The sequence below is a fragment of the Bos mutus genome, chromosome 15 (assembly GCF_027580195.1).
Source record: "Bos mutus isolate GX-2022 chromosome 15, NWIPB_WYAK_1.1, whole genome shotgun sequence".
Taxonomy (NCBI): domain Eukaryota; kingdom Metazoa; phylum Chordata; class Mammalia; order Artiodactyla; family Bovidae; genus Bos; species Bos mutus.
The window spans coordinates 31289812-31314815 of record NC_091631.1 but is presented as its reverse complement, the minus strand read 5'-3'; the positions used below and the strand labels follow the sequence as shown (position 1 = coordinate 31314815).

The following is a 25004-nucleotide window of genomic DNA, read 5'->3' as shown; positions in this document are numbered from 1 at the left end:
CTGGCAAAGGACTCTGGGGTGGCAAGGAAGCCGGATGGGCACCTCCTGGCAGTCGAATTGGGTGATTGGATCACTGGGTTGTTCTGGTCACCCCACTTGGTCCACTATCTCAATCCAATCACTCAAGAGTTAAGGCAATCACCAAATCAAGAGGTCTCCACCCACCTTGGGCCCATGCCTCCATATGAAGGCCTTCTCTCTTCTCTGATTCAAATGCTCATTACAAAAGTGGACCCAGCCGGTCATCTCCCTGGCCTTCAGAGTCCCCCTCAGACCCTGAAGTCCTCCTGTCCAGCTGGAGTCCCAAGAGGCTGCCACCATGCCCTCCTCCCCACTCAGGGTGGCTGTGGTCTGCATGAGCAATGTCAACAGGAGCATGGAAGCCCACCGCGTCCTCAGCAAGAATGGGTTCCATGTCAGGTCTTTTGGAGCCGGATCCCACGTGAGGCTCCCAGGAGGGGCACGCAACCCACCAGTGCGCTACAACTTCTCCACATCCTATAAGAAGATGCACAGCTACCTCTTCTCTAAAGACCAAAAGCTTTACAAAAGGAATGGAGTCTTACACATCCTGAAAAGAAATGAGAGAATCAAGCCTGGCCCAGAAAGGTTTCAAGAGTGCCCAGATCCCTTTGACATCATCTTCACCTGTGGGCAGAGGGCCTATAACCGGGTGGTGGCCAACCTGTGTGCCAGGGATCAGGAGATGTGGCAGCCTGTGCCGGTCGTCAATGTGGACATAGACAACACCCTGGAGGCAGCCAGCCTTGGAGCCTCGATCATCTGTGAGCTCTGCCAGGGTCTCCAGCAGGCAGATGACACGCAAAGTCGTCTGGCTGAGCTGCTCCAGGCAACAAAGGAGAAAACAGGAAGGAGCTTTCTGCACACGGTCTGCTTCTACTGAGGAAGCATCTTGGCTGGTTTCAGCTCCTTTGTCGGTAAGAACCCGTGCCTGGACTCTTGAGTTGCTGGGTATTTTCTGGGAGAGGCTTCTTCAAAGCCGTTTCTGCTAAAGGCCATCTATGTATGATCTATTGTCAGGTACACCCCACCCAGTGAAGGAGGTGGAGGAGGAGAGCATCACACGGCACGGGAACATGGAACACTGGTAGACATGCGAACCCTTCCAATGTGGGGAACAACAGTGTGGAACTGGACCTGAAAGGAAGAACTCAGTGCTCACAAGGTTCTGCAAGGATGTTAATCTCGAGGACCCTCTTTTCTGGATGGACTATCAAGGCTGATCACAGAGCCAGGGACAAGCAATGCATTGAAGGATATTCTGAGAAAAAGGAACAGTGTCTATTTTATTGATCTATATGGATACTAATTTCCTTTTGTCCTTTCGTTGTGGTGTATCGATACAATGGGTTGTTTTTTCTTAAGTGGGATGGGAATAACATTGAGTGGAAATTATATTGAATTTGAAATATTTTTGCTTTTAGATTGTATGTCTTTGATGAATGCCTGCTTTATTAGAAACTCAGGGTAGATCAGGTGTAGTTTTTTGGGGGGAAAATCCAAGCATGATTTGTTTAATCCAATAATGTATTTATGAAATAAAATTATAAATTGGTGTATTCCATGGTCGCATTTATTACTAAAATCCAAGCCCTATCTGTTGAACTATGTACCTTATTTAAATAAAACAAAATGAAATAAATCAAAATAATACTCTTTAAGAAAAGGTATCCTCTATGACTCACTTCCCAGAATATTGGAAAAAAGCGAAAATAAACAAATGGGACCTAATTAAACTTAAAAGCTTTTGCACAACAAAGGAAACTCTAAGCAAGGTGAAAAGACAGCCTTCAGAATGGGAGAAAATAATAGCAAATGAAGCAACTAATAAACAACTAATCTCAAAAATATACAAGCAACTCCTGCAGCTCAATTCCAGAAAAATAAATGACCCAATCAAAAAATGGGCCAAGGAACTAAATAGACATTTCTACAAAGAAGACATACAGATGGCTAACAAACACATGAAAAGATGCTCAACATCACTCATTATCAGAGAAATGCAAAGCAAAACCACTATGAGGTACCATTTCACGCCAGTCAGAATGGCTGCTATCCAAAAGTCTACAAGCAATAAATGCTGGAGAGGGTGTGGAGAAAAGGGAACCCTCTTACACTGTTGGTGGGAATGCAAACTAGTACAGCCACTATGGAGAACAGTGTGGAGATTCCTTAAAAAACTGGAAATAGAACTGCCTTATGGCCCAGCAATCCCACTGCTGGGCATACACAGTGAGGAAACCAGAATTGAAAGAGACATGTGTACCCCAATGTTCATCGTAGCACTGTTTATAATAGCCAGGACATGGAAGCAACCTAGATGTCCATCAGCAGATGAATGGATAAGAAAGCAGTGGTACATATACACAATGGAGTATTATGCAGCCATTAAAAAGAATACATTTGAATCAGTTCTAATGAGGTGGATGAAACTGGAGCCTATTATACAGAGTGAAGTAAGCCAGAAAGAAAAACACCAATACAGTATACTAACACATATATATGGAATTTAGAAAGATGGTAACGATAACCCTGTGTACGAGACAGCAAAAGAGACACTGATGTATAGAACAGTCTTTTGGACTCTGTGGGAGAGGGAGAGGGTGGGATGATTTGGGAGAATGGCATTGAAACATGTATAATATCATATATGAAATGAATCACCAGTCCAGCTTCAATGCAGGATACAGATGCTTGGGCCTGGTGCACTGGGACGACGCAAAGGGATGGTATGGGGAGGGAGGTGGAAGGGGGGGTTCAGGATGAGGAACATGTGTATGCCTATGGTGGATTCATGTTGATGTATGGCAAAACCAATACAAAATTGTAAAGTAATTAACCTGCAATTAAAATAAATAAATTTATATAAAAAGAAAAAAGAGAAAAGGTGTCTTCTCATTTGTGCTAGGGGATGGATCTTACCAACTGGGTGTCTTGATTTCTTTTTTTCAAAGCCTAGAAATCCCATGTAGAAAAGCATTCTTTTCTCTTGAGAATTTACTTCTTGCTTCAAACATTTGTTGTTTTGCGTTTTGTGTTCCTCTGAAAACGGATCCTCATTGCTCGGCAGTGAAACATTCTTGGTCCTGACCAGAGGTGCCAAGTCTTGTGTGACTCACAGGAGAAAATAAAGGAGAGGTAGTTGGGATGGTGAAGTAGTTTACTCACTATCAGAAAGTAAGTGTGGACTTTGTTATCCATGTAGGTGACATGGAGTGCCATGGGTCTGGAGGGATCAGGGAGTACAGGACATCCTGAGGACAGGAGTGCACTGAGAAGTAGGGAGATGGCTCTGCATAGGGGGAGAAGCTGTGGGACCAGAGGCAGGTGCTGGAGTTGAAAAGACTTGATGAAGAGAACAGAGAGAGGGATGGATATAGAAGCACTCTCAATTTCTGTCTTTCCCCACATGTGAGCAGGTGCATCTATATCTGAAGAGGGCAGTGGTAGGGAGATGACGGTTTTCTTTCCTGGTAGAGTCAGTGGTATTCAAGATCAGTCTCTCATCTGATGGGGGACAGTCACGGTCAGGAATGGAGAAGGAGTAGGAGTCGGCTGAGATCATCTTTTCCAATGATAGGACCACAAAATTGAAGTAGGGAGATCTAGGAGCCCTTTGAAAGAAAGAGAAATGATTTTTCCAGGTGAACTTATTTTGCCAGAAAATCCACATGCAGAAAAAGCTGTTGGTTGAATTCCTGTCTGTAGGGATATGCAGGAGGCAAATATGAGAGAGTGCAACTGGTTCAAAGTGCTGTAGATGTTACACAGGAGCGATTATAGTAATGCCACTTAACATAGTAGGTATCCATGGAAAAATAAAGGGAATGGAACTGGATGAAATCCATGCTGAAGCATAGTTTGTCTAAGAGCTATTAGAGTTGAAAAAAAATAAAAGATTAGAAGGTGGGTGGTTGAAGGTTGGTGAATATCCTGCTTTGGATTTTGATGTAGTGGCAGAGATCTGGGTGGAAGTATGGAAACTGCTGTCACAGGGGAGTGTGGAGAAAAAGGCAGCTGGGGAAGAAGTGACAATACCAGATTTTGTTGGTGTTGAATGGGTGATGTGTGCACTTGTAGAGTTTGTTAAGTATTTGACCTGTATCTATTGATTTTACATCCAAAATTAACAGAATATGGGCTTCCTCAGAGTGGTAAGTCCAGAAAGACAGAAGATAACTTTGAGAAGAGATTGTGTCTACAGGACTGATTTAAAAAAAAAAAAAAAGAAAGAAAAGAGGTAGTAATCATAAAAAAGATGTTGACATCATTCAAAAGAGAACTGACTCTAAAGGAAATCAATCTTCATATAAATGAAAACATATTCAAGGTTATCTCAAGGTGAAAAAACAGGGACGGTGTCCAATTAAATAGTGCTCAGAATTGGCAGAAAGTGAAAGAAACCCTGCCCTGTAAGGTCTCCTCTATCAGCACTGCAGACATCAGGAAGGCTTATGGAGTGACACAGGAGCACTGCTCTAGCACTAAGAGCTCAACTGTTGGCTGCCACAGTGCTGGCATGCTGAACAAGAACCCCCCATCCCCACCCTGAGTCTCAGAGAGAAATTCAGGAGCACACAAAGCAGATCAGAAGTAGAGGTTTTCCCCACTGTGTGACCCTAGAGCCATCCTATGAAGAGAAAGAACCATGATGAAATTACTTCCTCCTGTAGTATCATGAATGTAGTTTGGACTCTGAGATCTTTCTTCTCTCTCTCTCTCTCTCTCTCTCTCTCTCTCTCTCTCTGCTTTTCCTGGCAGGATGAGTTAGGTCTCAGGCAGTGACTGTTAAAAAACATTTTCACATCATATTTGAGAGCTGACTACCTTTTCAGGTATGCCTGGCCTTTTCTCTAATCTGGCTTTTCTCTTCAGAATATTCAACCTCCCATCTAGAGGCAGTGCTTCTCAGGGACTTCCGAGGTTCAGTCAAGTTTCTGAAATCTCTGTTACTAATCAACTTGCTCCCAATCTTTAGTGCACATCCCTGCAATCCAATTCAGTGGTCTGGGAGTCCAATTCCCAGGTTAAACAAGCTCCCCTTCAGTTCATGCTGATGCTCTGGGGGTCACACTTTGAGTAGACTTGGGCTGTTTACTGACATAGGACTCTTTGCACTCAGAGAATCACTGCAATGGACAGAACATTCAGTCTGTGGCTCTATGAAGAGATCTCTGCCCTCGCCATTTTGAAGTGACAGCATTAAGTCTCCTTAGTGGTCAATGTCCCGACCCCAAGTTTAATATCTGTACAGTTGCTTCATCAGCTATGCAAATAGAGAAAAGCAATGAAAAGGCTTCTATTTTGAGTATGGAGTGTTCAGACTGAGCTGCTTTTAGAGACAAGATAAGGGAGGAGGATCAGGTCGGTTCGCTCCAGAATTCTGATGAATTGAAGAAAAGAGAAAGGAGAAAATGCGGTGTTCTTGCAACTTGTGAAACCCTATCAAATGGCAGTAATATTTTCCAGAGGTTGCTACTGACATCGGTGCATGCCTTTTTGACTGATAGAAAGAACCATGAATGTCTTCCTAGGATTTAGCACAACTGCTCTACTGGAGTATCAACTCTAACATGAAAATCTGGGGAACAACCACTGTGATTCTGTGCATCATTGGATTAGGAGGCTCAGGAATTTCAAAGACCTTTTCCACATGCATGTCTTCAGCTCTTTGGAAGGCTGGTGAGAAGCCAGTGAGTAGTCTAGTTGTTTGGCCTGATACCAATTCTAGCCCCATACACACAGGCACAGATGGAGTTAACTGGAGATGGAAAAATGCTCAGGAAGGGGTGGGGGTTGTGTGGGCACCCACTGAGGTTGGGTGATTGCATCACTGGGATTATTCTGAAAACAGCACTGGGTTCTCTGCTCCCAGCCCACCATTCAAATCCAATCAGTCAAGAGTTAAGCCAATCATCAATCAAGATTTCTCCTCCCACTGAGGACAAGTGCCTCCATATAAACGCCCTCTTTCTTCTTTGACTCTAACACTCCTTGGAAGAGCTGGACCCAGTCGGTCATCCCCTGGCCTTCAGAGTTCCCTCAGCCCCTGAAGTCCAGGCATCTGGCTGGAGTCCCAAGTGGCCGCCACCATGCCCTCGTATCCGCTCAGTGTGGCTGTGGTCTGCATGAGCAACATGAACAGGAGCATGGAGGCCCACCGCATCCTCAGGAGGAAAGGATTCGAGTCAGGTCCTTCGGAGCTGGGTCTCGAGTCAGGCTCCCAGGAAGGGCATGCAACCTCCCGTGGTTTACAATTTCTCCACCACCTATGAGGAGATGCGCAAGGACCTTGTGCGCAAAGACCGACAACGCTATAATAGCAACGGCATCTTACATATCTTGGGAAGAAACGAGAGAATCAAGCCTCGCCCGGAAAGATTTCAAGAGTGCCGAGATCGCTTTGACGTCATCTTCACCTGTGCGGAGAGTGTCTACGACAGGGTGGTGGAGGAGCTGTGGGTCCGAGAGCAGGAGACCTTCCAGCCTGTGCACGTGATCAACGTGGACATGGCTGACAACGCGGAGGACGCCACGCTTGGGTCTTTCATCATCTGTGAGCTCTGCGAACGCCTCCAGCAGGCAGACAACCTGGAGGACTCTCTGGTCCAGGTGCTCCTGGCAGCCGAGCGCAAAACTGGCCAGAGCTTTTTGCACACGGTCTGCTTCTACTGAGGATCTTGTCTGCTTTTCAGCTCCTCTTGGTAAGCACTTGTGTCTGGACATTGGACTAGGTGGTTATTTTCTGTCAGAAGCGGCTTCCAAGGCCTTTCTGCTAAAAGCCATCTACATGACTTTTTCCAGGTACACTCCAGCCTGGGAAGGAAGTGGAGAAGGAAATCTTTTTCTGCCAAAATAACATGAACACCCTGGAGGCATCAAACCTTTCCATGGTGGGGACGATGGTATGGATTCTTGATATGGAAGGAACACTTCAGGTCTCACAGGGCTCTGCGAGGAAGTTAACCTAGAGGACTCCATTATCCACATCAAGAGACCAAGATTTACAATGGACCAGTGATGTGTTGAAGGACATTCAGGGAAGAAGACAGACAAATCCAACACCATTTCCATTCCATCATTTGTTTTTACTTCATCATTTTAATACAGTTTCCTTTTGTCGTTTTGGTATCATGCATCAGTATAAATGAATTTTTCTTTTTAGGAGATATGATTATATTTAATGTTTGAACTTTAAAAATCTAATTTTAGATTGTATATATTTTGGTAAATGCAAGTTTCATAGAAACTCAGGCACTGATTGCTAAAATGTGAGCACAATCTGTTCAATTCAATATTAATGAAATGAAATAAAAGCTTCTAGTTTATAGAAAATGGATCTCCTAATTTTTGGTAGGGGTTGGATCTTGCAAAGGGAACACCTTGGTTTCTTACTGTTCAAGCTGAATGAATTCCACAGAGTAAAGCACTCTTTCCTCAAGCGGATTTTCTTCATGCATAAAAGTTTCATTGATTATTGAACTCCTCTAAACGTGGATTCTATGTGTAGGGAAGTGAATCATCTTGGGTCTGACCAGCAATGACACCTAGGCATGTGTAACTTACAGCAGAAATTAAAGGAAGGGGGAGTTGGCCTGGTTGAATGAGGTATCTTGCTATGTCAGAAGACTGATGTGGACTTTATTTACAGAGCAAAGGTAGGATGGAGCAAGGGTGTACCTGGAGGCAAGGGATGAGCTAGTAGAGGATTTCCCGAGGAGTGTGGATTGAGCAGTAAAGTGGATGCTCTGGACAGGGGGACAAGCTGTGGGATCATAGGAAGATGGTGGAGTTGAAGGATGGAACATGCTGAAGAGGAGAGAGAGGGAAGAATTTAGAAGCAATGTCAGTTTTCTGTCTTTCCACACTGGTGACAGGGTGTACTTATCCACATGGGGCAGTGCTGGCAGTAGGGAGGTGAGGGTTTCTTTCTGGGTAGATTCAATGAGCTTCAAGGTCAGTCTTTCATCTGATGTTGAGGTAAGTACGGCAGGAATGGGAAAGGGATCCGATAGTGTGTTGAGATGATCATCTCCAATGATGGGAACACAAAATGGAAATAGGGAATGTTGGGGACCCTTTATAAGAGAGAGAAATGATCTGTCCAGGAGATCTTACTTTTGTCAGAACATTCACTGGAAGGAATTAAGAAAATATTTTTGGTTGATTTCCTGTCTGTAGGGGTATGGAGGAGGCAAATATGATAAAGCATGTAAAAGTGCGGCTGGTGTTCCGAAGGAGTGACTCCAGTGAGGAAACTCAACATAGAAAGTGTCCATGGAAAAGTTAAAGGGAATGGGACTGGATGAAATGGATGGTGGGACATGGTTTGTCTAAGAGTCCTTAGAGCTGAAAAAATAACAAAGATTTGAGGGTTGACAGTTGAAGGTTGATGAGTGTCCTGCTTCAGGTTTAGATGTACTGCAGAGATCTGGATGGATCTTGGGAAGTTGCTGTCTTGGGGGAAGGTGTAGACAAAAGCAGTTGGACAAATGTAACAACACTGAATATCTTTGATATTGAATGAGTGATCTTTGTGCTGGTTGGGTTTGCTATGAATGGGACCTGTTCTAGTGACTTCACATAAAGAATTGTCAAGAGAATAGGAACCCTCTCATGCCAACATGACATGCCAACCCTTCCAATGTGGGGAACGATGGTGTGGAACTGGACCTGGAAGGAAGGACTCAGTGTTCACAGGGTTCTGCAAGGAGGTTAATCTCGAGGACTCTCTTCTGGATGGACAATCAAAGCTGATCACAGAGCCCAGGACAAGCAATGCATTGAAGGATATTCTGAGAAAAAGGAACAGTTTCTATTTTATTGATCTATATGGATACTGATTTCCTTTTGTCCTTTTGGCATGGTGTCAATAATGACGGGTTGTTTTTTCTTAAGTGGGATGGGAATACATTGAATGGAAATTATATTGAATTGGAAATATTTTTGCTTTTAGAGTGTTTGTCTTTGATGAATGCCTACTTTATTAGAAACTCAGGGTAGATCATGTGTGGCTTTTTTAAGGGAAAATCCAAGCATGATTTGTTTAATCAAATAGCTTATTTATGAAAGAAAATTAGAAATCACTGTAACCCATGGTTGCATTTATTACTAAAATCGAAGCCCTATCTGTTGAACTATGTAGCTCATTTAAATAAACAAAATGAAATAAATCAAAATAAAACTCTTTAATTTAAGAAAAGGTGTCTTCTCATTTGTAGTAGGGGATGGATCTTACCAACTGGGTATCTTGATCTCTTTTTTTCAAAGCCTATAAATCCCATGTAGAAAAGCATTCTTTTCTCTTGAGAATTTACTTCTCACTTCAAACATTTGTTGTTTTTTTTTGTTTTGTGTTCCTCCGAAAATGGATCTGCATTGCTCGGCAGTGAAACATTCTTGGTTCTGACCAGCTGTGCCACCAAGTCCTATGTGACTTCCAGGAGAAAACAAAGGAGAGGTAGCTGGTATGGTGAAGTAGTTTACTCACTATCAGAAAGTAAGTGTGGACTTTTTTATCTGTGTAGGTGGCATGGAGTTCCATGGGTCTGGAGGGATCAGGGAGTACAGGACATCCTGAGGACAGGAATGCACTGAGGAGTAGGGAGGTGGCTCTGCATAGGGGGAGAAGCTGTGGGACCAGAGGGAGGTATTTGAGTTGAAAAGACAAGACTTGATGAAGAGAAGAGAGAGGGATGGATATAGAAGCACTCTCAATTTCTGTCTTTCCCCACATGTGAGCAGGTGCATCTATATCTGAAGAGGGCAGTGGTAGGGAGATGACGGTTTTCTTTCCTGGTAGAGTCAGTGGTATTCAAGATCAGTCTCTCATCTGAGGGTGGACAGTCACGGTCAGGAATGGAGAAGGAGTAGGAGTCAGCTGAGATGATCTTTTCCAATGATGGGACCACAAAATTGAAGTAGGGAGATCTAGGAGCCCTTTGAAAGAAAGAGAAATGATTTGTCCAGGTGAACTTATTTTGCCAGAAAATCCACATGCAGAAAAAGCTGTTGGTTGAATTCCTGTCTGTAGGGATATGCAGGAGGCAAATATGAGACAGTGCAACTGGTTCAAAAAACTGTAGATGTTACACAGAAGTGACTACAGTAATGCCTCTTAACATAGTAGGTATCCATGGAAAATAAAGGGAACGGAACTGGATGAAATCCATGCTGAAGCATAGTTTGTCTAAGAGCTATTAGAGTTGAAAAAGAGAAACAAAAGATTGGAAGGTGGGTGGTTGAAGGTTGGTGAATATCCTGCTTTGGATTTTGATGTAGTGGCAGAGATCTGGGTGGAAGTATGGAAACTGCTGTCACAGGGAGTGTGGAGAAAAGGTAGTTGGGGAAGAAGTGATAATACCAAATTTTGTTGGTGTTGAATGGGTGATGTGTGCACTTGTAGGGTTTGTTAAGTATTTGACCTGTATCTATTGATTTTACATCCAAAATTGACAGAATATGGGCTTCCTCAGAGTGGTAAGTCCAGAAAGTCAGAAGATACTTTGGAGGAGAAGAGATTTTGTCTACAGGATTGATTTTTTAAAAAAAAGAAAGAAAAGAGGTAGTAATCATTAAAAAAGATGTTGACATCATTCAAAAGAGAACTGACTCTAAAGGAAATCAATCTTCATATAAATGAAAACGTATTCAAGGTTATCTCAAGGTGAAAAACAGGGATGGTGTCCAGTTAAATAGGGCTCAGATTTGGCAGAAAGTGAAAGAAACCCTGCCCTGTAAGGTCTTCTCTATCAGCACTGCAGACATCAGCACTGCAGACAGAGCACTGCTCTAGCACTAAGAGCTCAACTGTTGGCTGCCACAGTGCTGGCATGCTGAACAAGAACCCCCCATCCCCACCCTGAGTCTCAGAGAGAAATTCAGGAGCACACAAAGCAGATCAGAAGTAGAGGGTTTCCCCCACTGTGTGACCCTAGAGCCATCCTATGAAGAGAAAGGACCATGATGAAATAACTTCCTCCTGTAGTATCATGATTGTAGTTTGGGCTCAGAGATCTTTCTTCTCTCTTTCTCTCTCTCTCTCTCTCTCTCTCTCTCAGGTCTCAGGCAGTGACTGTTAAAAAACATTTTCACATCATATTTGAGAGCTGACTACCTTTTCAGGTGTGCCTGGCCTTTTCTCTAATCTGGCTTTTCTCTTCAGAATATTCAACCTCCCATCTAGAGGCAGTGCTTCTCAGGGACTTCCGAGGTTCAGTCAAGTTTCTGAAATCTCTGTTACTAATCAACTTGCTCCCAATCTTTAGTGCACATCCCTGCAATCCAATTCAGTGGTCTGGGAGTCCAATTCCCAGGTTAAACAAGCTCCCCTTCAGTTCATGCTGATGCTCTGGGGGTCACACTTTGAGTAGACTTGGGCTGTTTACTGACATAGGACTCTTTGCACTCAGAGAATCACTGCAATGGACTGAACATTCAGTCTGTGGCTCTAGGAAGAGCAGAGTCTCTTAGTGGTCAATGTCCCAACCTCAAGTTTTTATCTGTACAGTTGACAGCTATGCAAATGGAAAAAGCAATGAAAAGGCTTCTTTTTGGTATCAAGTGTCCTGAGCTGCTTTTTTAATATCTGTAGGAGGATCTGTTCAGTTCAGCCAGAATTCTGCAAATTGAAGAAAAGAAAAGGAAAAAATGGGTGTTCTTTTGAGTATGGCAGTGTCATATTTTCTGAGCTGGTCGTGCTTTTTTTGACTGATAAGAAGAGGGAGGAGCCTTCAGGATTTCGGTTGCTCCTCAGTTCAGTTCAGTCACTCAGTCATTGAAGAAAGAGAAAGGAGAAAAGCACCCCAGTCCTCCCTTCCATCACCATTTCCCAGAAACCCAAACTTATGTCCATCAAGTAATATTTTCAAGAGGTTATGTTTTTCTGACTCTCTTGCTTTTTCTATTTTGACTGATAGAATTTGATTTCTGGTGAATGTCTTCCTAAAAGGAACATTTAGTTCACAACTGCTCTGCTGGAGTATCAACTCTAAAATGAAAATCTGGGGAACAACCACTGTGATTCTTTGTCATCATTGCATCATTATTAGAGGCTCAGGAATCTCAAAGACCTTTTCCACATGCATGTCTTCAGCTCTTTGGAAGGCTGGTGAGAAGCCAGTGAGTAGTCTAGTTGTTTGGCCTGATACCAATTCTAGCCCCATACACACAGGCACAGATGGAGTTAACTGGAGATGGAAAAATGCTCAGGAAGGGGTGGGGGTTGTGTGGGCACCATAGTGGCATTGAGGTTGGGTGATTGCATCACTGGGATTATTCTGAAAACAGCACTGGGTTCTCTGCTCCCAGCCCACCATTCAAATCCAATCAGTCAAGAGTTAAGCCAATCATCAATCAAGATTTCTCCTCCCACTGAGGACAAGTGCCTCCATATAAACGCCCTCTTTCTTCTTTGACTCTAACACTCCTTGGAAGAGCTGGACCCAGTCGGTCATCCCCTGGCCTTCAGAGTTCCCTCAGCCCCTGAAGTCCAGGCGTCTGGCTAGAGTCCCAAGTGGCCGCCACCATGCCCTCGTATCCGCTCAGTGTGGCTGTGGTCTGCATGAGCAACATGAACAGGAGCATGGAGGCCCACCGCATCCTCAGGAGGAAAGGATTCCGAGTCAGGTCCTTCGGAGCTGGGTCTCGAGTCAGGCTCCCAGGAAGGGCACGCAACCTCCCCGTGGTTTACAATTTCTCCACCACCTATGAGGAGATGCGCAAGGACCTTGTGCGCAAAGACCGACAACGCTATAATAGCAACGGCATCTTACACATCCTGGGAAGAAACGAGAGAATCAAGCCTCGCCCGGAAAGATTTCAAGAGTGCCGAGATCGCTTTGACGTCATCTTCACCTGTGCGGAGAGTGTCTACGACAGGGTGGTGGAGGAGCTGTGGGTCCGAGAGCAGGAGACCTTCCAGCCTGTGCACGTGATCAACGTGGACATGGCTGACAACGCGGAGGACGCCACGCTTGGGTCTTTCATCATCTGTGAGCTCTGCGAACGCCTCCAGCAGGCAGACAACCTGGAGGACTCTCTGGTCCAGGTGCTCCTGGCAGCCGAGCGCAAAACTGGCCAGAGCTTTTTGCACACGGTCTGCTTCTACTGAGGATCTTGTCTGCTTTTCAGCTCCTCTTGGTAAGCACTTGTGTCTGGACATTGGACTAGGTGGTTATTTTCTGTCAGAAGCGGCTTCCAAGGCCTTTCTGCTAAAAGCCATCTACATGACTTTTTCCAGGTACACTCCAGCCTGGGAAGGAAGTGGAGAAGGAAATCTTTTTCTGCCAAAATAACATGAACACCCTGGAGGCATCAAACCTTTCCATGGTGGGGGACGATGGTATGGATTCTTGATATGGAAGGAACACTTCAGGTCTCACAGGGCTCTGCGAGGAAGTTAACCTAGAGGACTCCATTATCCACATCAAGAGACCAAGATTTACAATGGACCAGTGATGTGTTGAAGGACATTCAGGGAAGAAGACAGACAAATCCAACACCATTTCCATTCCATCATTTGTTTTTACTTCATCATTTTAATACAGTTTCCTTTTGTCGTTTTGGTATCATGCATCAGTATAAATGAATTTTTCTTTTTAGGAGATATGATTATATTTAATGTTTGAACTTTAAAAATCTAATTTTAGATTGTATATATTTTGTAAATGCAAGTTTCATAGAAACTCAGGCACTGATTGCTAAAATGTGAGCACAATCTGTTCAATTCAATATTAATGAAATGAAATAAAAGCTTCTAGTTTATAGAAAATGGATCTCCTAATTTTTGGTAGGGGTTGAATCTTGCAAAGGGAACACCTTGGTTTCTTACTGTTCAAGCTGAATGAATTCCACAGAGTAAAGCACTCTTTCCTCAAGCGGATTTTCTTCATGCATAAAAGTTTCATTGATTATTGAACTCCTCTAAACGTGGATTCTATGTGTAGGGAAGTGAATCATCTTGGGTCTGACCAGCAATGACACCTAGGCATGTGTAACTTACAGCAGAAATTAAAGGAAGGGGGAGTTGGCCTGGTTGAATGAGGTATCTTGCTATGTCAGAAGACTGATGTGGACTTTATTTACAGAGCAAAGGTAGGATGGAGCAAGGGTGTACCTGGAGGCAAGGGATGAGCTAGTAGAGGATTTCCCGAGGAGTGTGGATTGAGCAGTAAAGTGGATGCTCTGGACAGGGGGACAAGCTGTGGATCATAGGAAGATGGTGGAGTTGAAGGATGGAACATGCTGAAGAGGAGAGAGAGGGAAGAATTTAGAAGCAATGTCAGTTTTCTGTCTTTCCACACTGGTGACAGGGTGTACTTATCCACATGGGGCAGTGCTGGCAGTAGGGAGGTGAGGGTTTCTTTCTGGGTAGATTCAATGAGCTTCAAGGTCAGTCTTTCATCTGATGTTGAGGTAAGTACGGCAGGAATGGGAAAGGGATCCGATAGTGTGTTGAGATGATCATCTCCAATGATGGGAACACAAAATGGAAATAGGGAATGTTGGGGACCCTTTATAAGAGAGAGAAATGATCTGTCCAGGAGATCTTACTTTTGTCAGAACATTCACTGGAAGGAATTAAGAAAATATTTTTGGTTGATTTCCTGTCTGTAGGGGTATGGAGGAGGCAAATATGATAAAGCATGTAAAAGTGCGGCTGGTGTTCCGAAGGAGTGACTCCAGTGAGGAAACTCAACATAGAAAGTGTCCATGGAAAAGTTAAAGGGAATGGGACTGGATGAAATGGATGGTGGGACATGGTTTGTCTAAGAGTCCTTAGAGCTGAAAAAAAATAACAAAGATTTGAGGTTGACAGTTGAAGGTTGATGAGTGTCCTGCTTCAGGTTTAGATGTACTGCAGAGATCTGGATGGATCTTGGGAAGTTGCTGTCTTGGGGGAAGGTGTAGACAAAAGCAGTTGGACAAATGTAACAACACTGAATATCTTTGATATTGAATGAGTGATCTTTGTGCTGGTTGGGTTTGCTATGAATGGGACCTGTTCTAGTGACTTCACATAAAGAATTGTCAAGAGAATAGGAACCCTCTCATGCCAACATGACATGCCAACCCTTCCAATGTGGGGAACGATGGTGTGGAACTGGACCTGGAAGGAAGGACTCAGTGTTCACAGGGTTCTGCAAGGAGGTTAATCTCGAGGACTCTCTTCTGGATGGACAATCAAAGCTGATCACAGAGCCCAGGACAAGCAATGCATTGAAGGATATTCTGAGAAAAAGGAACAGTTTCTATTTTATTGATCTATATGGATACTGATTTCCTTTTGTCCTTTTGGCATGGTGTCAATACGACGGGTTGTTTTTTCTTAAGTGGGATGGGAATACATTGAATGGAAATTATATTGAATTGGAAATATTTTTGCTTTTAGAGTGTTTGTCTTTGATGAATGCCTACTTTATTAGAAACTCAGGGTAGATCATGTGTGGCTTTTTTAGGGGAAAATCCAAGCATGATTTGTTTAATCAAATAGCTTATTTATGAAAGAAAATTAGAAATCACTGTAACCCATGGTTGCATTTATTACTAAAATCGAAGCCCTATCTGTTGAACTATGTAGCTCATTTAAATAAACAAAATGAAATAAATCAAAATAAAACTCTTTAATTTAAGAAAAGGTGTCTTCTCATTTGTAGTAGGGGATGGATCTTACCAACTGGGTATCTTGATCTCCTTTTTTTCAAAGCCTATAAATCCCATGTAGAAAAGCATTCTTTTCTCTTGAGAATTTACTTCTCACTTCAAACATTCGTTGTTTTTTTGTTTTGTGCTCCTCCGAAAATGGATCTGCATTGCTCGGCAGTGAAACATTCTTGGTTCTGACCAGCTGTGCCACCAAGTCCTATGTGACTTCCAGGAGAAAACAAAGGAGAGGTAGCTGGTATGGTGAAGTAGTTTACTCACTATCAGAAAGTAAGTGTGGACTTTTTTATCTGTGTAGGTGGCATGGAGTTCCATGGGTCTGGAGGGATCAGGGAGTACAGGACATCCTGAGGACAGGAATGCACTGAGGAGTAGGGAGGTGGCTCTGCATAGGGGGAGAAGCTGTGGGACCAGAGGGAGGTATTTGAGTTGAAAAGACAAGACTTGATGAAGAGAAGAGAGAGGGATGGATATAGAAGCACTCTCAATTTCTGTCTTTCCCCACATGTGAGAAGATGCGTCTATATCTGAAGAGGGCAGTGGTAGGGAGATGACGGTTTTCTTTCCTGGTAGAGTCAGTGGTATTCAAGATCAGTCTCTCATCTGAGGGTGGACAGTCACGGTCAGGAATGGAGAAGGAGTAGGAGTCAGCTGAGATGATCTTTTCCAATGATGGGACCACAAAATTGAAGTAGGGAGATCTAGGAGCCCTTTGAAAGAAAGAGAAATGATTTTTCCAGGTGAACTTATTTTGCCAGAAAATCCACATGCAGAAAAAGCTGTTGGTTGAATTCCTGTCTGTGGGGATATGCAGGAGTCAAATATGAGACAGTGCAACTGGTTCAAAAACTGTAGATGTTACACAGAAGTGACTACAGTAATGCCTCTTAACATAGTAAGTATCCATGGAAAAATAAGGGGAACGGAACTGGATGAAATGGATGCTGAAGCATAGTTTGTCTAAGAGCTATTAGAGTTGAAAAAGAGAAACAAAAGATTGGAAGGTGGGTGGTTGAAGGTTGGTGAATATCCTGCTTTGGATTTTGATGTAGTGGCAGAGATCTGGGTGGAAGTATGGAAGCTGCCCTCGCAGGGAGTGTGCAGAAAAAGGTAGTTGGGGAAGAAGTGATAATACCAAATATTGTTGGTGTTGAATGGGTGATGTGTGCACTTGTAGGGTTTGTTAAGTATTTGACCTGTATCTATTGATTTTACATCCAGAATTGAAAGAATATGGGCTTCCTCAGAGTGGTAAGTCCAGAAAGTCAGAAGATAACTTGGAGGAGAAGAGATTTTGTCTACAGGATTGATTTTTTTAAAAAAAGAAAGAAAAGAGGTAGCAATCATTAAAAAAGATGTTGACATCATTCAAAAGAGAACTGACTCTAAAGGAAATCAATCTTCATATAAATGAAAACATATTCAAGGTTATCTCAAGGTGAAAAACAGGGATGGTGTGCAGTTAAATAGGGCTCAGATTTGGCAGAAAGTGAAGGAAACCCTGCCCTGTAAGTTCTCCTCTACCAGCACTGCAGACAGAGCACTGCTCTAGCACTAAGAGCTCAACTGTTGGCTGCCACAGTGCTGGCATGCTGAACAAGAACCCCCCATCCCCACCCTGAGTCTCAGAGAGAAATTCAGGAGCGCACAAAGCAGATCAGAAGTAGAGGGTTTCCCCACTGTGTGACCCTAGAGCCATCCTATGAAGAGAAAGGATCATGATGAAATAACTTCCTCCTGTAGTATCATGATTGTAGTTTGGGCTCAGAGATCTTTCTTCTCTCTCTCTCTCTCTCTCTCTCTCTCTCAGGTCTCAGGCAGTGACTATTAAAAAACATTGTCACATCATATTTGAGAGCTGACTACCTTTTCAGGTGTGCCTGGCCTTTTCTCTAATCTGGCTTTTCTCTTCAGAATATTCAACCTCCCATCTAGAGGCAGTGCTTCTCAGCGACTTCCGAGGTTCAGTCAAGTTTCTGAAATCTCTGTTACTAATCAACTTGCTCCCAATCTTTAGTGCACATCCCTGCAATCCAATTCAGTGGTCTGGGAGTCCAATTCCCAGGTTAAACAAGCTCCCCTTCAGTTCATGCTGATGCTCTGGGGGTCACACTTTGAGTAGACTTGGGCTGTTTACTGACATAGGACTCTTTGCACTCGGAGAATCACTGCAATGGACTGAACACTCAGTCTGTGGCTCTAGGAAGACAGCATTAAGTCTCCTTAGTGGTCAATGTCCCAACCTCAAGTTTAATATCTGTACGGTTGTTTCACCAGCTATGCAAATGGAAAAAAGCAATGAAAAGGCTTCTATTTTGAGTATGGAGTGTTCAGACTGAGCTGCTTTTGGAGACACGATAAGGGAGGAGGATCTGTTCAGTTCACTCCAGAATTCTGAAGAATTGAAGAAAAGAGAAAGGAAAAAAAATGTGGTGTTCTTCCAACTTGTGAAACCCTATCAAATGGCAGTCATATTTTCCAGAGGTTGCTTTTGACACTGGTGCGTGCTTTTCTTGACTGATAAGAAGACCCATGAATGCCTTCCTAGGATTTAGCACACTGCTCTCAGTTCAGTTCAGTCACTCAGTCATGTCCGACTCTTTGCGACCCCATGAATTACAGCACCCCAGTCCTCCCTGTCCATCACCATTTCCCAGAGTTCACTCAAACTTATGTCCATCAAAGGCTTTGGCATAGTCAATAAAGCAGAAGTATATGTTTTTCTGGAACTCTCTTGCTTTTTCTATGATCCAGCAGATGTTGGCAATTTGATTTCTGGTTCCTCTGCCTTTTCTAAAACCGGCTTGAACATCTGGAAGTTCACAGTTCACAACTGCTCTGCTGGAGTATGAACTCTAAAATGAAAATCCGGGGAACAACCCCTGTCATTCTTTGTCATTCTTTGCATCATTGTATTAGAAGGCTCAGGAATCTCAAAGACCTTTTCCACATGCATGTCTTCAGCTCTTTGGAAGGCTGGTGAGAAGCCAGTGAGTGTCTAGTTGTTTTGCCTGATACCAATTCTAGCCCCATACACACAGGCACAGATAGGGTTAACTGGAGATGGCAAAATGCTCAGGAGGGGGGTGGGGGTTAGGTGGGCACATAGTGGCATTGAGGTTGGGTGATTGCATCACTGGGATTGTTCAGAAAACAGCACTGGGTTCTCTGCTCCCAGCCCACCATTCAAATCCAATCAGTCAAGAATTAAGCCAATCATCAATCAAGATTTCTCCTCCCACTGAGGACAAGTGCCTCCATATAAACGCCCTCTTTCTTCTTTGACTCTAACACTCCTTGGAAGAGCTGGACCCAGTCGGTCATCCCCTGGCCTTCAGAGTTCCCTCAGCCCCTGAAGTCCAGGCGTCTGGCTGGAGTCCCAAGTGGCCGCCACCATGCCCTCGTATCCGCTCAGTGTGGCTGTGGTCTGCATGAGCAACATGAACAGGAGCATGGAGGCCCACCGCATCCTCAGGAGGAAAGGATTCCGAGTCAGGTCCTTCGGAGCTGGGTCTCGAGTCAGGCTCCCAGGAAGGGCACGCAACCTCCCCGTGGTTTACAATTTCTCCACCACCTATGAGGAGATGCGCAAGGACCTTGTGCGCAAAGACCGACAACGCTATAATAGCAACGGCATCTTACACATCTTGGGAAGAAACGAGAGAATCAAGCCTCGCCCGGAAAGATTTCAAGAGTGCCGAGATCACTTTGACGTCATCTTCACCTGTGCGGAGAGCGTCTACAACAAGGTGGTGGAGGAGCTGTGGGTCCGAGAGCAGGAGACCTTCCAGCCTGTGCACGTGATCAACGTGGACATGGCCGACAACTTGGAGGACGCCACGCTTGGGTCTTTCATCATCTGTGAGCTCTGTGAACGCCTCCAGCAGGCAGACAACCTGGAGGACTCTCTGGTCCAGGTGCTCCTGGCAGCCGAGCGCAAAACTGGCAAGAGCTTTCTGCACACGGTCTGCTTCTACTGAGGATCTTGTCTGCTTGCAGCTCCTCTTGGTAAGTACTTGTGTCTGGACATTGGACTAGGTGGTTATTTTCTGTCAGAAGCGGCTTCCAAGGCCTTTCTGCTAAAAGCCATCTACATGACTTTTTCCAGGTACACTCCAGCCTAGGAAGGAAGTGGAGAAGGAAATCTATTCTGCCAAAATAACATGAACGCCCTGGAGGCATCCAAACCCTTCCACGGTGGGGGTTGATGGTATGGATTCTTGACCTGGAAGGAACACTTCAGGGCTCACAGGGCTCTGCGAGGAAGTTAACCTAGAGGACTCCATTATCCACATCAAGAGACCAAGGTTTACAATGGACCAGTGATGTGCTGAAGGACATTCAGGGAAGAAGAACAAACAAACCCCACACCATTTCCATTCCATCATTTCTTTTTACTTCATCATTTTAATACAATTTCCTTTTGTCGTTTTGGTATTGTGCATCAGTATAAATGAATTTTTCTTTTTAGTGAGATATGATTATATTTAATGTTTGAACTTTAGAAATCTATTTTTCGACTGTATGTATTTTGGCAACTGCTACTTTCATAGAAACTCAGGTTTAATAATAGTAGGCATTGATTGCTAAATGTGAGCATGATCTGTTCAATTCAATATTCATGAAATGAAATAAAAGCTTCTAGTTTATAGAAAATGGATCTCCTAATTTTTGGTAGGGGTTGGATCTTACAACAGGAACACCTTGGTTTATTACTGTTCAAGCTGAATAAATTCCACAAGGTAAATCGTTCTTACCTCAAGTGGATTTTCTTCATGCATAAAAAGTTCATTGAGAGGGTGGGAAGATTTGGGAGAATGGCATTGAAACATGTAAAATATCATGTATGAAACTAGATGCCAGTCCAGGTTCGATGCACGATACTGGATGCTTGGGGCTAGTGCACTGGGACGACCCAGAGGGATGGTATGGGGAGGGAGGAGGGAGGAGGGTTCAGGATGGGGAACACATGTATACCTGTGGCGGATTCATTTTGATATTTGGCAAAACTAATACAATTACGTAAAGTTTAAAAGTAAAATAAAATTTAAAAAAAAAAGTTCATTGAGGTTCAGTAGAGGAGTATTCAGATCAGATTAGATCAGATCAGTCACTCAGTCCTGTCTCACTCTTTGCGACCCCATGAATCGCAGCACGCCAGGACTCCCTGTCCATCACCAACTCCCGGAGTTCACTCAGACTCACGTCCATCAAGTCAGTGATGCCATCCAGCCATCTCATCCTCTGTTGTCCCCTTCTCCTCCTGCCCCCAATCCCTCCTAGCATCAGAGTCTTTTCCAATGAGTCAACTCTTCACATGAGGTGGCCAAAGTACTGGAGTTTCAGCTTTATCATCATTGAACTCCTCTAAATGTGGATTCTCACATGCTGGTAAAGTGATGCTCAAAATACTCCAAGCCAGGCTTCAGCAATACGTAAACTGTGAACTTCCAAATGTTCAAGCTGGTTTTAGAAGAGGCAAAGGAACCAGAGATCAAATTGCAAACATCTGCTGGATCATGGAAAAAGCAAGAGAGTTCCAGAAAAGCATCTATTTCTGCTTAATTGACTATGCCAAAGCCTTTGATTGTATGCATCACAATAAACTGTGGAAAATTCTGAAAGAGCTGGGAATACCAGACCACCTGACCTGCCTCTTGAGAAACCAATATGCAGGTCAGAAAGCAACAGTTAGAACTGGACATGAAACAACAGACTGGTTCCAAATAGGAAAAGGAGTATGTCAAGGCTGTATATTATCACCCTGCTTAGTAACTTCTATGCAGAGTACATCATGAGAAACTCTGGGCTGGAAGAAGCACAAGCTGGAATCAAGATTGCCGGGAGAAATATCAATAACCTCAGATATGCAGATGACACCACCCTTATGGCAGAAAGTGAAGAGGAACTAAAAAGCCTCTTGATTAAAGTGAAAGTGGAAAGTGAAAAAGTTGGCTTAAAGCTCAACATTCAGAAAACGAAGATCATGGCATCTGGTCCCATCACTTTATGGGAAACAGATGGCAAAACAGAATAAACAGTGTCAGACTTTATTTTGGGGGCTCCAAAATCACTGCAGATGGTGATTGCAGCCATGAAATCAAAAGACACTTACTCCTTGGAAGGAAAGTTATGACCAACCTAGATAGCATATTGAAAAGCAGAGACATTACTTTGCCAACAAAGTTCCATCTAGTCAAGGCTATGGTTTTTCCAGTGGTCATGTATGGATGTGAGAATTGGACTGTGAAGAAGGCTGAGAGCCGAAAACTTGCTTTTGAACTGTGGTGTTGGAGAAGACTCTTGAGAGTCCCTTGGACTGCAAGGAGATCCAACCAGTCCATTCTGAAGATCAGCCCTGGGATTTCTTTGGAAGGAATGATTCTAAAGCTGAAACTCCAGTACTTTGGCCACCTCATGCGAAGAGTTGACTCATTGGAAAAGACTCTGATGCTAGGAGGGATTGGGGGAAGGAGGAGAAGGGGACGACAGAGGATGAGATGGCTGGATGGCATCACTGACTCGATGGACGTGAGTCTGAGTGAACTCTGGGAGTTGGTGATGGACAGGGAAGCCTGGCGTGCTACGATTCAGGGGTCACAAAGGGTCGGACACGACTGAGTGACTGAACTGAACTTAACTAAAATGTGGATTCTATCTATAGGGAATTGAATCATCTTAGGTCTGACCAGCAGTGACACCTAGGCTTGTGTAACTTACAGGAAAAAATAAAGGAAAAGGGAGTTGGCCTGGTTGAATGAGGTATCTTGCTATGTCAGAAGATTGATGTGGACTTTATTTACAGACCAAAGGCAGGATGTGCAAGGGTGTATCTGGAGGCATGGGATAAGGTAGTAGAGGATTTCCCAAGGAGGAGTGTGGATTGAGCAGTAAGGTGGATGCTCTGGACAGGGGAAGAAGCTGTGGGATCATAGCAAGATGGTGGAGTTGAAAGTATGGAACATGCTGAAGAGGAGAGAGAGAGGGAAGAATTTAGAAGCAATGTCAATTTTCCTTTTTTTTTTTTTATAGAGAGCAACAAAATAATAGTATGCAACTGCAATATCCCATTTCAATATTGGATAGCTCATTCAGACAAAAAATTAATAAGGAAAGAGTGAACCTGAATAATACTGTAGACCAATGGACCTTACAAACATACACAAAACATTCCATCCAACACACCAGAATATGCATGATAGTCACATACAAAGGAATGAAATTGGACATATACCACTCCTAAATCTAACTCAAAATGAATTAAAAACACACAGAAAACACAGGGAAAATAAATCTTGGCATTGGTTTTGGCAATGGGTTTTTGGATATAACTTTCAAGCACTAGCAAAAAATAACCAAGTAGGACTGTATCAGACTTTTGCACAGCAAAAGCTACAGTCAACAGAAAGAGGCAAACTACACAATGGAAGAAAATATTTGCAAACCATGTATCGGACATGGAGTTACTATTTATTTATTTATTTTTATTTTATTTTATTTTTAAACTTTACAATATTGTATTAGTTTTGCCAAATATCGAAATGAATCCGCCACAGGTATACCCGCGCTGCCCATCCTGAACCCTCCTCCCTCCTCCCTCCCCTACCCTCCCTCTGGGTCCTCCCAGTGCACCAGCCCCAAGCATCCAGTACCGTGCATCGAACCTGGACTGGCAACTCGTTTCATACATGATATTATACATGTTTCAATGCTATTCTCCCAAATCTCCCCACCCTCTCCCTCTCCCACAGAGTCCAAAAGACTGTTCTATACATCCATGTCTCTTTTGCTGTCTCGTACACAGGGTTATTGTTACCATCTTTCTAAATTTCATACATATATGCGTTAATATACTGTATTGGTGTTTTTCTTTCTGGCTTACTTCACTCTGTATAATAGGTTCCAGTTTCATCCATCTCATTAGAACTGATTCAAATGTATTCTTTTTAATGGCTGAGTAATACTCCATTGTGTATATGTACCACTGCTTTCTTATCCATTCATCTGCTGATGGACATCTAGGTTGCTTCCATGTCCTGGCTATTATAAACAGTGCTGCGATGAACATTGGGGTACACGTGTCCCTTTCCCTTCTGGTTTCCTCAGTGTGTATGCCCAGCAGTGGGACTGCTGGATCATAAGGCAGTTCTATTTCCAGTTTTTTAAGGAATCTCCACACTGTTCTCCATAGTGGCTGTACTAGTTTGCATTCCCACCAACAGTGTAAGAGGGTTCCCTTTTCTCCACACCCTCTCCAGCATCTATTGCTTGTAGACTTTTGGATAGCAGCCATTCTGACTGGCGTGAAATGGTACCTCATAGTGGTTTTGATTTGCATTTCTCTGATGATGAGTGATGTTGAGCATCTTTTCATGTGTTTGTTAGCCATCTGTATGTCTTCTTTGGAGAAATGTCTATTTAGTTCTTTGGCCCATTTTTTGATTGGGTCATTTATTTTTCTGGAGTTGAGCTGTAGGAGTTGCTTATATATTTTTGAGATTAGTTGTTTGTCAGTTGCTTCATTTGTTATTATTTTCTCCCATTGTGAAGGCTGCCTTTTCACCTTGCTAATAGTTTCCTTTGTTGTGCAGAAGCTTTTAAGTTTAATTAGGTCCCATTTGTTTATTTTTGCTTTTATTTCCAATATTCTGGGAGGTGGGTCATAGAGGATCCTGCTGTGATATATGTCGGAGAGTGTGTTGCCTATGTTCTCCTCAAGGAGTTTTATAGTTTCTGGTCTTACGTTGAGATCTATAATCCATTTTGAGTTTATTTTTGTGTATGGTGTTAGAAAGTGTTCTAGTTTCATTCTTTTACAAGTGGTTGACCAGCTTTCCCAGCACCACTTGTGCAATGTCAATTTTCTGTCTTTCCACACCGTGACTGGGTGCAGTTATCTACATGGGGCAGTGTTGGCGGTAGGGAGGTGAGGGTTTCTTTCTGGGTAGATTCAATGAGCTTCAAGGTCAGTATTTCATCTAATGTTGAGGCAGTCAGGGCAGGAATGGGAAAGGGATCCGATAGTGTGTTGAGATGATCATCTCCAATGATGGGAACACAAAATGGAAATAGGGAATGTTGGGGACCTTTTATGAGAGAGAGAAATGATCTGTCCAGGAGATCTTACTTTTGTCAGAACATTCACTGGAAGGAATTGAGAAAATATTTTTGGTTGGTTTCCTGTCTGTAGAGGTATGGAGGAGGCAAATATGATAAAGCATGTAAAAGTGCGGCTGGTGTTCAAGGAGTGACTCCAGTGATGAAACTCAACATAGAAAGTGTCCATGGAAAAGTTAAAGGGAATGGGACTGGATGAAATG

At 43.4% G+C, this 25004-nt stretch overlaps 3 protein-coding genes and 1 pseudogene across 3 annotated transcripts; all 4 read left to right on the top strand.

The window, feature by feature from the left end:
• The first annotated feature begins 319 nt into the window (after nucleotides 1-319).
• LOC102284127 (RNA polymerase II subunit A C-terminal domain phosphatase SSU72 like protein 3-like) lies at nucleotides 320-904 on the top strand. Its single transcript, XM_070383171.1, has one exon. It carries the CDS (start codon nucleotides 320-322, stop codon nucleotides 902-904), a length of 585 nt encoding a protein of 194 aa, XP_070239272.1.
• A 5209-nt stretch (nucleotides 905-6113) lies between these two features.
• Nucleotides 6114-6696, top strand: LOC138990946 (RNA polymerase II subunit A C-terminal domain phosphatase SSU72 like protein 3-like; annotated as a pseudogene).
• Nucleotides 6697-12547: 5851 nt separating this feature from the next.
• Nucleotides 12548-13132, top strand: LOC138990945 (RNA polymerase II subunit A C-terminal domain phosphatase SSU72 like protein 3-like). Its single transcript, XM_070383169.1, has one exon. It carries the CDS (start codon nucleotides 12548-12550, stop codon nucleotides 13130-13132), a length of 585 nt encoding a protein of 194 aa, XP_070239270.1.
• Nucleotides 13133-19079: 5947 nt separating this feature from the next.
• Nucleotides 19080-19664, top strand: LOC102283854 (RNA polymerase II subunit A C-terminal domain phosphatase SSU72 like protein 3). The gene has a single exon (XM_005911460.2). The coding sequence runs from the start codon at nucleotides 19080-19082 to the stop codon at nucleotides 19662-19664; it is 585 nt and encodes a 194-aa protein (XP_005911522.2).
• The last annotated feature ends 5340 nt before the right edge of the window (nucleotides 19665-25004 follow it).